Source organism: Artemia franciscana, chromosome 12, assembly GCF_032884065.1.
Source record: "Artemia franciscana chromosome 12, ASM3288406v1, whole genome shotgun sequence".
Classification (NCBI taxonomy): domain Eukaryota; kingdom Metazoa; phylum Arthropoda; class Branchiopoda; order Anostraca; family Artemiidae; genus Artemia; species Artemia franciscana.
In genome coordinates, this window is record NC_088874.1 from 19210677 (window position 1) to 19225754 (window position 15078).

Sequence of the window (15078 nt, forward strand, 5' to 3'; positions counted from 1 at the left end):
TTGTCTTTGCATATAAATAGATTGTCAGGTTTACCGACTCTTGAACATGCAACATATAATGGTCCATGGGAAAACAATCTGTATTCAGATCTATACCTCATGATTCTAATGATTGCCCTTGAGCTTTGTTGATGGTGATTGCTAATCGACCATTCCCTGTCCCGGTGTCCCGGTCGTCATTTACATCCCCCTGTTTCCCCCGGTGTCCCCGTTGTAGTTGTGTCCCTGTGTCCCGGTCGTCATTTATATTCCCTGTGTCCCGGGTCCCGGTCATCATTTGTATCCCGGTGTCCCGGTCTGTGTATACATTCGTTTTTTAGTTTTGTTTTTCTCCTTTATTTTTTTCCTTTTTTTTTCTTTTTTAGCTTATTTAGATTTTTAGATTTTTTAGTTTTTTTTATTAGTTTTTAGTTTTTATTTCTTTTTAGTTTTTTTGTCCCGGTCGTCATTTATATCCCCCTGTTTCCCCCGGTGTCCCCGTTGTAGTTGTGTCCCTGTGTCCCGGTCGTTATTTATATTCCCTGTGTCCCGGTCGTCATTTGTATCCCGGTGTACCGGTCTGTATATACATTCGTTTTTTAGTTTTGTTTTTCTCCTTTATTTTTTTCCTTTTTTTTTCTTTTTTAGTTTATTTAGATTTTTAGATTTTTTAGTTTTTTTATTAGTTTTTAGTTTTTTTTTCTTTTTAGTTTTTTTGTAGTTTTTACCTTCTTTTTAGTTTTGTTAATTTTTTTTTTATTTTAGTTTTTTTATTAGTTTTTAGTTTTTTTTTCTTTTTAGTTTTTTTGTAGTTTTTACCTTCTTTTTAGTTTTGTTAATTTTTTTTTTTACTTGTGTCCTGGTCGTCATTTATACTCCCTGTGTCCCGGTGCTTTGTTGATTGCTAATCGAACATTCCTTTTGTCCTGGTCGCTTTCTCTTTGAGTGTCGTCATTTATTTTTTTCTTTTTTAGTTCTTTTAGTTTTTACCTTTTTTAGTTTTTTTTTTAGTTTTTAGTTTTTTTAGTTTTTTACCTTTTTTTAGTTTTTTTAGTTTTTTTTAGTTTTTTAGCTTTTTTATTTTTTTTATTAGTTTTTAGTTTTTTTGTAGTTTTTGCCTTTTTTTTAGTTTTTTTAGTTTTTTAGCTTTTTTATTAGTTTTTAGTTTTTTTTGTAGTTTTTGCCTTTTTTTAGTTTTTTTAGTTTTTTAGCTTTTTTATTTTTTTTATTAGTTTTTAGTTTTTTTGTAGTTTTTGCCTTTTTTTAGTTTTTTCAGTTTTGACGTCACCTGATCCAGTTTTTTCAGGTGACGTCACCTGATCCACGATCCACAGATCCACAGACAACTTATTTTTATATATATAGATAGTTTTTTTTTTTTACTTATGTCCTGGTCGTCATTTATACTCCCTGTGTCCCGGTGCTTTGTTGATTGCTAATCGAACATTCCTTTTGTCCTGGTCGCTTTCTCTTTGAGTGTCGTCATTTATTAGTTTTTTCCTTTTTTTCTTTTTAGTTTTTTATTGGTTTTTACCTTTATTTTAGCTTATTTTTCAGTTTTTTCCTTTTTTTAGATTTTTTTATTTTTTATTTTTTTTAGTTTTTTACCTTTTTTTAGTTTTTTTTAGTTTTTTTAGTTTTTTAGCTTTTTTACTTTTTTTATTAGTTTTTAGTTTTTTTTTGTAGTTTTTGCCTTTTTTTAGTTTTTTCAGTTTTTTTTTTAGTTTTTTATTGGTTTTTACCTTTATAGTTTTTTTAGTTTTTTAGCTTTTTTATTTTTTTTATTAGTTTTTAGTTTTTTTTGTAGTTTTTGCCTTTTTTTAGTTTTTTCAGTTACTTGTGTCCTGGTCGTCATTTATACTCCCTGTGTCCCGGTGCTTTGTTGATTGCTAATCGAACATTCCTTTTGTCCTGGTCGCTTTCTCTTTGAGTGTCGTCATTTATTTTTTTCTTTTTTAGTTCTTTTAGTTTTTACCTTTTTTAGTTTTTTTTTTAGTTTTTAGTTTTTTTAGTTTTTTACCTTTTTTTAGTTTTTTTAGTTTTTTTTAGTTTTTTAGCTTTTTTATTTTTTTTATTAGTTTTTAGTTTTTTTGTAGTTTTTGCCTTTTTTTTAGTTTTTTTAGTTTTTTAGCTTTTTTATTAGTTTTTAGTTTTTTTTGTAGTTTTTGCCTTTTTTTAGTTTTTTTAGTTTTTTAGCTTTTTTATTTTTTTTATTAGTTTTTAGTTTTTTTTGTAGTTTTTGCCTTTTTTTAGTTTTTTCAGTTTTGACGTCACCTGATCCAGTTTTTTCAGGTGACGTCACCTGATCCACGATCCACAGATCCACAGACAACTTATTTTTATATATATAGATAGTTTTTTTTTTTTACTTATGTCCTGGTCGTCATTTATACTCCCTGTGTCCCGGTGCTTTGTTGATTGCTAATCGAACATTCCTTTTGTCCTGGTCGCTTTCTCTTTGAGTGTCGTCATTTATTAGTTTTTTCCTTTTTTTCTTTTTAGTTTTTTATTGGTTTTTACCTTTATTTTAGCTTATTTTTCAGTTTTTTCCTTTTTTTAGTTTTTTTTATTTTTTATTTTTTTTAGTTTTTTACCTTTTTTTAGTTTTTTTTAGTTTTTTTAGTTTTTTAGCTTTTTTACTTTTTTTATTAGTTTTTAGTTTTTTTTTGTAGTTTTTGCCTTTTTTTAGTTTTTTCAGTTTTTTTTTTAGTTTTTTATTGGTTTTTACCTTTATAGTTTTTTTAGTTTTTTAGCTTTTTTATTTTTTTTATTAGTTTTTAGTTTTTTTTTGTAGTTTTTGCCTTTTTTTAGTTTTTTCAGTTTTGACGTCACCTGATCCAGTTTTTTCAGGTGACGTCACCTGACACATCCATCCATCCATCCACAGACAACTTATTTTTATATATATAGATATATATATATCTGCACATTAGAGGGGGGATGGGTTTGTAAGATAAAATGAAATACTTTTAGGAATATAAGAAATAAGAAAGCATTTCAGGATTTATCAAATTTTTTTCTGAATTTTATAGTGTTTCTGTTTCTGGGTAAACTTCTAGTTAGTTGACTTCTTGCTATCTCAGAAAGGGTTTAGGTTAGGAAAATGAAACTTTCAGGGATGAATCTAGAGACTAAAGTATGTCCTGTGAAGGTATTTTGAAGCAACTACCTTCACTCCTTCTCCCTCTAGATGGCCCTCACCTTTGATGACCTTTAAAAATATGTGTGTTGTAAAAGTGAAACCTTGCAAAATAGATCTTCTGCTTAATTGAAGTACAACAAAATTGTTTTCAGCTTCATAACTTTGCTCAATTTCATTTTATAATGTTTTAAAGATATGCACGTACATTTCCTAAATTTTGAGAAAAAACCATGGGATATGCCTCAAAATTCTACTCAAATAACAGGAATTGCATTTTCAGAACTAAAGGCAGAGAAAAAGCAACTAGTAACTGAAAATTAAGGTAAAACATTGTTTTGTCAAAATGTCAATAGGTATAGACAAGCCATGTAGGCAAATATCAGGGCCCTCTAGAGGGAGAAGGAGTGGCGTTGGGTACTTTAAAATACCTTCCCGGGACATACTTTAGCCTGTAGACCCATCCCTGTAAGTTTCATTTTTTCTAACCTAAACCCATTCCAAGATAGCAAGAAGTCAATTAACTAGAATTTTACCCTTTTCTGTTATTGCACATATGTTAAGTTCTTTATTAAATGGTTTATCAGTTCTTTATAGAATTATTTTTTTTCTGTTAATAATTTTCAGCTTAGCATGAGACAAGACAAAAAAAAGAGACAGAATATATGAGAAATATATAATTTGTATATTAGCAGGGGCAGCAGTAAAATATTAGGACTTTTCTTACTTCATAATATGCAGAATATTTGTGCCTAACAAAAATGCATGCAGAACTGCTAATTTTTACTCCCCCTCCATAATGTGCAAATATACAGCCCAAATTTGTGTCTAAAGCAGCCTAGGCTATTCTATTTTCGACATATTTTGATATATGTCATTAAGAATAGTCAGAGAAACAGATTCGACTTAGATGAAGAACTTAACATAGACACTGCAACAGATAAGTACCATATTTCCTTCTCAACAGCCCCAATTGTAAACTGATACCTAACTCATTTCTGTATTACTTTCTCTAGAAAAAATAGTATTAAACAAGAGATATATGCTATCTTACTGGAGGAGTCAAACTCTTGTCACTTTTGTCAAAATAGTTTTAATTAAATTTTTCAGTAAAATTACTGAGTTACAGAGGGTTAATTTGGGTAAGAATTACCAGGAAGGGCTGAGTGAAATTACAGATGATGATTTCCATGGAGCTGAACTGAATAAGAGTTAATGATATGAACTATATGGTTCTATAAAGGTTGATCTATATATGAACTGAGTTAAACCGAGGTCAAGTTGCATAAAGTTGACTTGAATGAGGATTAAGTTAAGTAGTGGTTGAAGTTTAATGAGGGTTGAGATGAACGGCTCCTTGAAACATAATCTGACTAGAATTTAAAAGGTAACCTGAATAAAATTCCTATTTCTTTTAGTAGCTTTTGCAAAAACCATTGATGAACTAATTGCATTTGATGATGCCTTCTTCTGTTTTCTTCTTGTCCTTAATAAAAAGTTAGGCCCAATAGTGCACTTAAATTTATTGCTCTAAGACACCATCTTATTTATTTTTTTAAAATTCTTTTATTAGATGTCAGTAAAGCAATATGGATTTTAAGAGTAGTTTTTCAAAGGGAATGCATGTTAATGACGGCCGAGTCACGACGTAGGTTGCAATTGTCCGAAATTAATGAAAACATGCTAGATAAACATTCAAAAAATAAAATGAATGTTTTTACAGACGCATTTAAAAAAATGTTTTCTATTATCAGGAAAAATCGAAATCTTTTCGGACTGAAAATAAAAGCCCGGGGCGGTCGTGACAAAAAAAAGTCGTTTTGGAGGAACTGCGAAATGTGTCTTGACTGCCGCGTACTTTCAATTTCTAGTTTAAAAGTTTAATATATTTATAAGAAGTCTTTGCATTGGAATATTCTGTTGCAAACCATAACTTTCCTTCATTGACTTCAATTGGTGGTTATTACTTCTGCTTTGTAAATTATTACATCGGTAGAACACATCGAAACATAAAAAAGGTTTACAGCTACACAAAGAAGGTATAACAAAACTAATACTGATAGTTGTTCAGCATCTTTTGATCCGGCTTTAGTAATGCTAATTTTGATAATCCTAGCCATTCTTTACGATTTGACGAAACAATTCTAATTATTATTGACTGGGAATTAAAAAAATTGTCAGTGAATAAACTCAAGTTTAACTAAATTCCAATTATAATACATTTTTAATTAAAAGCTTGGGTGAGTACAAACTTAGCTCTATGTACAAAAATTTTATTTATAAAAATTATTTAATGCGAGATAAAATACAATCAGCAGCTAATCAAAATGAACCCGTATCCAAAAGTCATACTAGGGTAGCTTCAAAAAAAGCTGCTATTGCGATATACAGTTCAAATTTTAGTCAACTCAAATGAAAACTCTACATTTTTTTTGTTTTTAATTTTATCATCAGTTTAGCAATGAATTTTTTCACAAGTTAGTTTCTTTTTTTGTCACATTATATTTTGCTGAAAACAGCTATTGAAGCTGTCTTCCAAGAATTCCTCATTAGCTTTTATATTTTGTAAGCTTTTAAATTGACTGCCTTATGGCAGTATATTAAATATCATTTTGGTTTTCCTAAGGTCTGTAAAAATTCAATTAAAAAAAAATTGTGAAGTTATTTTCTTATTGAGAATTATTTTTAAGGCCATTTAAAATTTCTCCATAATCCGTAATGTAAGCTACATAGTGATCTACATTAGTGACAATGACTGTTATCTTAAAAGAAATCAAAGAAAAGAAGGATGAAAAAATAATTCAAACTGTGCTTTGAGTTTTGACTATCACAGCTACTGTGTTAACTATTGTGAAACTTGTCTGTAAATACCTCGTCCCCTGAGAGTGGTTTTGTTGTAACTAAGGTTTTCAAAATTCCGAGAAAAACGATTTTGAAAATTTCGCCTTTGCTGGAACTTACACGGTACAGCCGATTTTTTTCGCAAAAACAATAAAAAAAAAGAGAAAAATAATTAGGAGGGTCTCCCGAATATTAGATGAAAAAGGTGAAGTTTTCATTGTCAAAAATAGAAATGAAACACAGATGCGACAATCCGACCTTACCGAAATTTTAGTAAACTTAGATACGACAAAATGGTGTGGGCTGCCTATTTTTTTCACCATGAAGGTACGACAAACGAGTTCTGATGCAGCAATACTATTTGAAAAAGTATAAAATTAACAAAAACATCAGTAATGTTCATTTTTCTGAAGTTCCTTTGCTGGCCGCCGTTTTGCTTCAATGGAATCCTCCTCTGGACATGGATTTCGTGCACACGGAGAGGCTTTTAAACGCTCAGTAGCCCCCTTGGTCTTGTAGTACTGTTCAATCTTGGTTTCAAAATACTTCTGGTCTTGGTTGGGGATGAACTTCAGGAGATACTTGACATCTTTGATTTTTGTATCAGGTAGATCTATATTTTTGCCACAAATTTTGGGCAAAACAAGACGTTCAACAACACGGACAGCCAAAACGTTGGGACGCTTTTTAACCGAAGTACATTCTTGTGATATAGTAGCCATTTGCAAGCCTCCAGAGAAGGAACTTTCGAACCAAACTCTCTTAGCGTTATCCTGACGGAACTCAAGTTGTTTTACCTTTGAATACAGTACCAACGAGCACCTGTACAGCTTTGCTGGCTTTTGCAAGACAAAGAACTTTGACTGGGTCATGTACTTGCGAAAAAAATCGGCTGTACCGTGTAAGTTCCAGCAAAGGCGAAATTTTCAAAGTCGTTTTTCTCGGAATTTTGAAAATCTTAGTTACAACAAAACCACTCTCAGGGGACGAGGTATTTAAGCAAAAAATCGGTAAGAAAGGCCGTCAAAATCAAGGCTAGTTGAACGCTTAATTTTTCTTAAAGCGCGGCGAATTTCAGATATTGCTACAGGCTGGACGTGAGCCTGCAGGAGATGGTATGGTAAAAGCGGTTTAAGCAACTCATAATAAAAAGACTAAAGAAAACTATTAAATACACTGACCACACACTTATAATGGTCAACAAAATTAGCTAGCAGGAGACAAGATAGGGTAGATGGAGAACGTTTCTCACTATTAATAACCTTATTCCAGGAGGCCTTATCGGTGGGGCCTGGCCATACAATCAAGCGTGCCCTCTTCAAACTGGCCTTATATTCAAGTTTACACTTTTGTTTCACAGAGAAAACAACTCCGGACGATGAGTTGGTCACGTGTTTTAAACGAAACGAACGCAAATTTAAACGAGTTGTCGAAACTTGGTGAAACATTATTAGAAACAATTAAAAATTCTAAAGGACCTAATTTAGTCCCTTGAGGTGCTCAACAGGATATCGAGGAAAAACCTGATGAACCCCGTTAGGGAGGACAATACAATGTTTACGGTCAGACAAACAAGAGCTAAGAGCTCACATGACTTTTGTGACGAGGTTGGAAGAGCCAAGAGCTCATATTGTATGAGCTCTAGCAAAATTCTAAGAATCAATAGACTGATTTAAAAGAAAATCAGAGGTTTAATGCCAGTCGGGATTTAAAATAAGAGCTCTGAGACACGAGGTTCTTCTAAATATCAAAATTGATTAAGATCATTAAGTAATGGAGCCCCTTATGTATCTTTAGATTGGTTTAGGCTATCATGTATGTTATTCGCGGATGATATAGCTCTGCTGGCAGACAGTAGAGAAAATTATCAGAAGCAATTAGATATGACAAAAAATATTTTGAAATGATGAATTTAGAGTTGATCGTTAAGAAGTCAGTTGTAATAGTATTTAGGAGCAAAGAGACTGTTGATTCTGAGGTTCATTTTAATTTTGGAGGAATGAGGTTAGAGGTTATTTCTAGGAGCAATTAGATATAATAATAAATTATTTAGAAAGGAAAGGTTTAGAGTTTAATGTCGAGAAGTCAGCAGAATTAGAATTTAGGAGCAAAGGGAATATTCATTCCAAGGTTGGTCTTAATTTTGGAGGAATGATGTTAAATGTTAGAGAAGAATTTGTTTATTTGGGTGTTAAGTTTAGTGCATTAAGGGGGAAATCCAGGCATATAGAAAATTGTAATTTAAGGGGTAATGGGCTAATTAAGATTCTTTTGAGAAGTAACTTAGGTCAGCTAGCTGACATGAGGATCCAGAAAAGATTTTTACAGACAAAAGTAGCTTCTAGTCTACATTGGGGTTCTGAGGTTTGGGGTTTTGAAAGCAGCTAAGTTAAAAGTTGTTCAGCTAAGATATTTTAATAGGATTTTAGGCTTGAAGGATTCATTCAGTTCAGTGGTACTGAAACGAGATATGGGGCTTTTCACTTTAAGGAGCGTCATTTTGGTTAGAATGATGAAATTCTGGGAGAAAACAATTAAGCTACCTAGAGTTTGGCTTCTTAAGTCAGCTTATTTGGAGAGCTTGAAGGACGGCAGACGTGATTCATGCTCAACTAAGATCAAGAAAATACTGGACCTTTGTGGCCTTTTGGAGATATGGAGTGAAGATAAAGGCCCATGGGTGAAAGCGTTTCAGTATGGAGGGAAGTCTAACAAACCCTAAATGACTAAGAAACCCAAGAGTGGCAAGCTCACAAGGACCAATCAGTCTTTGAGATTTTACTCCCAAGCTAATGAAGATTGGGAGGAGGAGGTTTATTTTAAATGTGGGTTGAATAAACAGGATTTGAAGAATTTGTTGTTGAGAGGGTATAGTTTGGATTTAGGTGAGATAATTTTTTGTTGGGATAGCTTAAGCTGACAGCTGGGCCCTATTTTCGCCTTATGTGAATGAGAATTTATTTATTCTGTATCCAAGTGTGAAGAGCTGTCTGAGTTGCAGAATAAAAGTTTAGGACGAGTATTTGGGAGTGATTGATGGTTAATTGAGCAGATGGGTGAGGGGATTGAATGTGCTATTAAACTGTTGTGTAAGTTCTTTCATTTAGGGATTAAACATTAGGAATCATGTTATAGGGGATAGCTTGTTCTGGTTTTTAGAATTTGAATTTTATTATGATTGGTGTTTGTTGGTTGAAATGTTGAAACTTGGTGTGTTTCTTTTCTGTCTTTTATTTGTTCTTTTTTGTTTATATTATCTAAAGTTGTATTTTATTTCTGAGCTCTGTTTGTAAACTGTATTCTGTGTTGCTATGATCTGCAGGTTTTTTGCAATATATCTTATCATAACATTTTCTATTCTGTCAACATAGCTAACAAGTTTTGAGTCATCAGCATAGAGCTTTACTTTGTTCTTCAGTATTTTTGGCATACCATTTATGTTTATGTTAAATAGAGTGGGACCAAACACTGTGCCCTGGGGTACCACTCAACTGCAACCACTCAAGAAAAGAACAACTTTCCATCTTCACCAAATACCCTTAAAGTCTGTTTCCTATCTGTTAGAAACTTGATCAGCCACTCAATTAAATCAAAAGTCAATCAACAGCATCATGTTTGATTTGGAGCCTTTTAACACAGGGTTTGTCAGATTCCTTGGCCTAGACCAGTGCAATGATGTCAGCTGGAAACCCTGGCCTTGAAAGTCAATGAAATAATCATTGGTATCAACCAAGTTTGTTTCAACTAACTGGCCAGACCTAAAGCCATGTTGGCATGATAAGAATAGTTTGCTGCTTGTCAAGTGTTCTAGAATTTCAGCATTAAATATCCCTTCTGTTAGCTTTCTGATTTTGGAAGTTATGCTGATTGGTCAGTAAATACTTACATCCTCTTTGTAGCCACCCATGTGAATGGAGGTTATATTACCTGTATACCAATAAGTTTGTAGTTTGAATCATCACATGATCTTATTTCTCTCAAATTTAGGTTTTGATATGGCTCTTTACTCTCCTATAAAATAAGTTCTTGTCCAAAAATGTTCTTTCGAAAATCAAGATATTCATTTAGTACTCCTGCTCTCTAGAAGGAAACACTATAAAACTCTGGACACTACTTCAAACATTCTAAAATTTTGGCTTATATCATTCCTAAATGTGAACTGCTTCACTTTGCCCCCTCCTCTAAGTGAATAAATATGTAATCCAAATTAAGTATAGTCATTACATTTCAGTAAAAAAACTCTTTTCTTTCTATTAATTTGGCAGCAACCTGTAAACAAGAAACAGAAAGAAAAGAGTTGCACTTTGAAAGTGCAAATAGTATACCTAACTTGGGCTATATATTTATCCATTAAGGATAGATTGGGTGGGGGATAGTTTATGAAGCAGCTTGAATTGGCAAATGATTCAGGTAAGTATTTTAGAATGGGTACTTGTATGATATACTCCCTGCAGTAGCTGCAGCTCAAGTTGTTCATGCATTGACACACTGTTGTATTTTATTAGGATTAACCTAACTTCACTTGTTGAGCTGCAGGGGTATATCATGCAAGTACCCTAGAATGTTTTAAAATAGCTTCCATAATTTTGTAATATTTCTTTCTGGAGAGTAGAGTACTAAACTAACACCAAAATTAATAACAATAACAGGTATTAATTTCATCAAACAACATTTTCTTATATATTATCATACAAAACATTCAGTTCACTCATGATATCAGTGTACAGCTTTAGCTGTTGAGAAGGAAACAAAACATGATTCTGAAAAAAGCTTTAAAAAATACTAAGACTTACTTATGTAATTCTTAAGAGTAATTAAATTTACTCCCCCCCCCAACCCCCTGAATATACAAATATATAGCCTAGATTATAGCCTATATTTTCAATATAAATTCTGTTTCTTGTGTTTATCAATACTGATTCAATTTACAAGTATTAAGTTGAAACAAAATTGATATATGGCAAAATTCATGGGATATATATAATTTGAGCTATATATATAAATCTGCAGATTAGAGGGGGGATGGGTTTGTAAGATAAAATGAAATACTTTTAGGAATATAAGAAATAAGAAAGCATTTCAGGATTTATCCAATTTTTTTCTGAATTTTATAATGTTTTGGGTTTCTGGGTAAACTTCTAGTTAGTTGACTTCTTTGCTATCTCAGAAAGGGTTTAGGTTAGGAAAATGAAACTTTCAGGGATGAATCTAGAGACTAAAGTATGTCCTGTGAAGGTATTTTGAAGCAACTACCTCCACTCCTTCTCCCTCTAGAGGGCCCTGCCCTTTGATGACCTTCAAAAAGATGTGTGTTATAAAAGTGAAACCTTGTAAAATAGATCTTCTGCTTAATTGAAGTACAACAAAATTGTTTTCAGCTTCATAACTTTGCTCAATTCCATTTTATAAGGTTTTAAAGATATGCACATACATTTCCTAAATTTTGAAAAAAACATGGGATATGGCTCAAAATTCTACTCAAATAACAGGAATTGAATTTTCAGAACAAAAGGCAGAGAAAAAGCAACTAGTAACTGAAAATTAAGGTAAAACATTGTTTGGAAAAATTTCAATAGGTATAGACCTATCATGTAGGCAAATATCAGGGCCCTCTAGAGGGAGAAGGAGTGGAGGTAGGTACTTTAAAATACCTTCCCGGGACATACTTTAGCCTGTACACGCATCCTTGAAAGTTTTATTTTTCCTAACCTAAAGCCTTTCTGAGATAGCAAGAAGTCAATTAACAAGAATTTTACCCTTATCTGTTATAGCACATAGGCTATGTTAAGTTTGTTATTAAATGGTTTATCAGTTCTTTATAGAACTTTTTTTTTCTGTTAATAATTTTCAGCTTAGCATGAGACAAGACAAAGAAAAGTGACAGAATAGACAAAAAATATATAATTTGTATATTAGCAGGGGCAGCAGTAAAGTATTAGGACTTTTCTTACTTCATAATATGCAGAATATTTGTACCTAACAAAAATACAATGCAGAACTGCTAATTTTTACTCCCCCTCCCTAATGTACAAATATATAGCCCAAATTTGTGTCTAAAGCAGCCTAGGCTATTCTATTTTCAACATATTTTTATATATGTCATTAAGATTAGTCAGAGAAACAGATTCTACTTAGATGAAGAGCTTAACATAGACACTGCAACAGATAAGTACCATATTTCCTTCTCAACAGCCCTAATTGTAAACTGATACCTAACTCATTTCTGTATAATTTTCTCTAGAAAAAATAGTATTAAACAAGAGATATATACTATCTATCTAGAGGAGTCAAACTCTTGTCACTTTTTTCAAAATAGTTTTAATTAAAATTTTCAGTAAAATTACTGAGTTACAGAGGGTTAATTTGGGTAAGAATTACCATGAAGGGCTGAGTGAAATTACAGATGATAATTCCCATGGGGCTGAACTAAATGAGAGTTAATGATATGAACTATATGGTTCTATTAAGGTTGAACTATATACGAGCTGAGTTAAACCGAGGTCAAGTTGCATAAACTTGACTTGAATGAGGATTAAGTTAAGCAGTGGTTGAAGTTTAATGTGGGTTGAGATGTACAGCACCTTGAAACATAATCTGACTACAATTTAAAAGGTAACCTGAATAAAATTCCTATTTCTTTTAATAGCTTTTGCAAAAACCATTGATGAACAATTTGCATTTGATGATGCCTTCTTCTGTTTTCTCCTTGTCCTTAATAAAAAGTTAGGCCCAATAGTACACTTAAAATTTACTGCTCTAAGACACCATCTCGTGTATTTTTTTAAAATTCTTTTATTAGATGTCCGTAAAGAAATATGAATTTTAAGAGTAGTTTTTCAAGGTAATGCATGTTAATTACGGCCGAGTCACGACGCAGGTTGCAATTGTCCGGAATTAATGAAAACATACTAGATGAACATTCAAAAAATAAAATGAATATTTTTACAGACGCATTTAAAAAAAAATGTTTTTTATTATCAGGAACAATCGAAATCTTTTCGGACTGATAATAAAAGCCCGGGGCGGTCGTGACAAAAAAAGTCGTTTTCAAGGAACTGCGAAATGTGTCTTGACTGCCGCGTACTTTCAGTTTCTAGTTTAAAAGTTTAATATATTTGTAAGAAGTCTTTGCATTGGAATATTCTGTTCCAAACCATAACTTTCCTTTATTGACTCAATAGGTGGTTATTACTTCTAAATTGTAAATTATTACATCGGTAGAACACATCGAAACATAAAAAAGGTTTAGAGCAACACAAAGAAGGTGTAACAAAACTAATACTGATAGTTGTTCAGCATCTTTTGATCCGGCTTTAGTAATGCTAATTTTGATAATCCTAGTCATTCTTTACGATTTGGCAAAACAATCCTAATTATTATTGACTGGTAGTTAAAAAATTATCAGTGAAAAAACTGAAGGTTAACTAAATCCCAATTATAATACATTTTTAATTACAAGCTTGGGTGAGTACAAACTTAGCTCTATGTACAAAAATTTTATTTATAAAAATTATTTAATGCGAGATAAAATACAATCAGCAGCCAATCAAAATGAACCCAATCAAATCAAAATGAAAAAATGAATCAAAATATTTAATGCTGACATTTTAAAACACTTGACAAGCAGCAAACTATTCTTATCATGCCAACATGACTTTAGGTCTGGCCAGTCAGTTGAAATAAACTTGGTTGATACCAATCATTATTTCATTGACTTTCAAGGCCAGGGTTTCCAGCTGACATCATTGCACTGGTCTTGGCCAAGGAATCTGACAAACCCTGTTTTAAAAGGCTCCAAATCAAACATGAAGCTGTAGATTGAATTTTGATTTAATTGAGTGGCTGATCAAGTTTCTAACAGATAGGAAACAGACTTTAAGGGTATTTGGTGAAGATGGAAAGTTGTTCTTTCCTTGAGTGGCTACAGTTGAGTGGTACCCCAGGGCACAGTCTTTGGTCCCACTTTATTTGACATAAACATAAATGGCATGCCAAAAATACTGAAGAACAAAGTAAGGCTCTATGCTGATGACTCAAAACTTGTTAGCTATGTTGACAGAATAGAGAATATTATGATAAGATATATTGCAAAAAGCCTGCAGATCATAGCAACACAAAATACAGTTTACAAACAGAGCTCAGAAATAAAATACAACTTTAGATAATATAAACAAAAAAGAACAAATAAAAGACAGAAAAGAAACACACCAAGTTTCAACATTTCAACCAAAAAACACCAATCATAATAAAATTCAAATTCTAAAAACCAGAACAAGCTATCCCCTATAACATGATTCCTTATGTTTAACCCCTAAATGAAAGAACTTACACAACAGTTTAATAGCACATTCAATCCCCTCACCCATCTGCTCAATTAACCATCAATCACTCCCAAACACTCGTCCTAAACTTTCATTTTGCAACTCAGACAGCTCTTCACACTTGGATACAGAATAAATAAATTATCATTCACATAACCACTCATAGGGCAAAAATAGGGCTCAGCTGCCAGCTTAAGCTTTCCCAAAAAGAATTCTCTCACCTAAATTCAAACTATACCCTCTTAACAACAAATTCTTCAAATCCTTTTTATTCAACCCACATTTAAAATAAATCTCCTCCTCCCAATCTTCATTAGCTTGGGAGTAAAATCTCAAAGACTGATTGGTCCTTGTGAGCTTGCCATTCTTGGGTTTCTTGGTCATTTAGGGTGTGCTAGACTTCCCTCCATACTGAAACGCTTTCCCTCATGGGCCTTTATCTTCACTCTATATCTCCTAAAGGCCACAAAGGTCCAGTATTTTCTTGATCTTATTTGGCCATGAATCACGTCTGCCGTCCTTCAAGCTCTCCAAATAAGCTGACTTAAGAGGCCAAACTCTAGGTAGCCTAACTGTTTTCTCCCAGAATTTCATCATTCTAACCAAAATAACGCTCCTTAAAGTGAAAAGCCCCATATCTCCTTTCAGTACCACTGAACTAAATAAATCCTTCAAGCCTAAAATCCTATTAAAATATCTTAGCTGAACGACTTTTAACTTAGCTGCTTTAGCAAAACCCCAAATCTCAGAACCCCAATGTAGAATAGAAGCTAATTTTGTCTGTAAAAATCTTTTATG

The 15078-nt window shown here is 32.5% G+C and overlaps 1 protein-coding gene and 1 long non-coding RNA gene across 3 annotated transcripts in view; both read right to left on the reverse strand.

The window, feature by feature from the left end:
* LOC136033811 (protein O-linked-mannose beta-1,2-N-acetylglucosaminyltransferase 1-like) overlaps positions 1–12724 on the reverse strand; it is a 38421-nt gene extending 25697 nt beyond the window's left edge. Inside the window, exon 1 of one of the 2 annotated variants that reach the window (XM_065714723.1) lies at positions 12577–12724. In XM_065714723.1, the coding sequence (XP_065570795.1) occupies positions 12577–12621 (45 nt within the window). In that variant the 5' untranslated portion in view covers positions 12622–12724. Of the gene's footprint in view, positions 1–4510; positions 4644–12576 lie in introns of those variants that run through there. The other variant, XM_065714724.1, reaches the window with a different exon arrangement.
* On the reverse strand, positions 460–3059 carry LOC136033810 (uncharacterized). The gene is made up of 2 exons (XR_010619022.1): positions 799–3059; positions 460–707 (listed from the first exon to the last, which is right to left on the reverse strand). It is a non-coding gene; the product is annotated as an uncharacterized LOC136033810 (long non-coding RNA).
* Positions 12725–15078: the final 2354 nt, after the last annotated feature.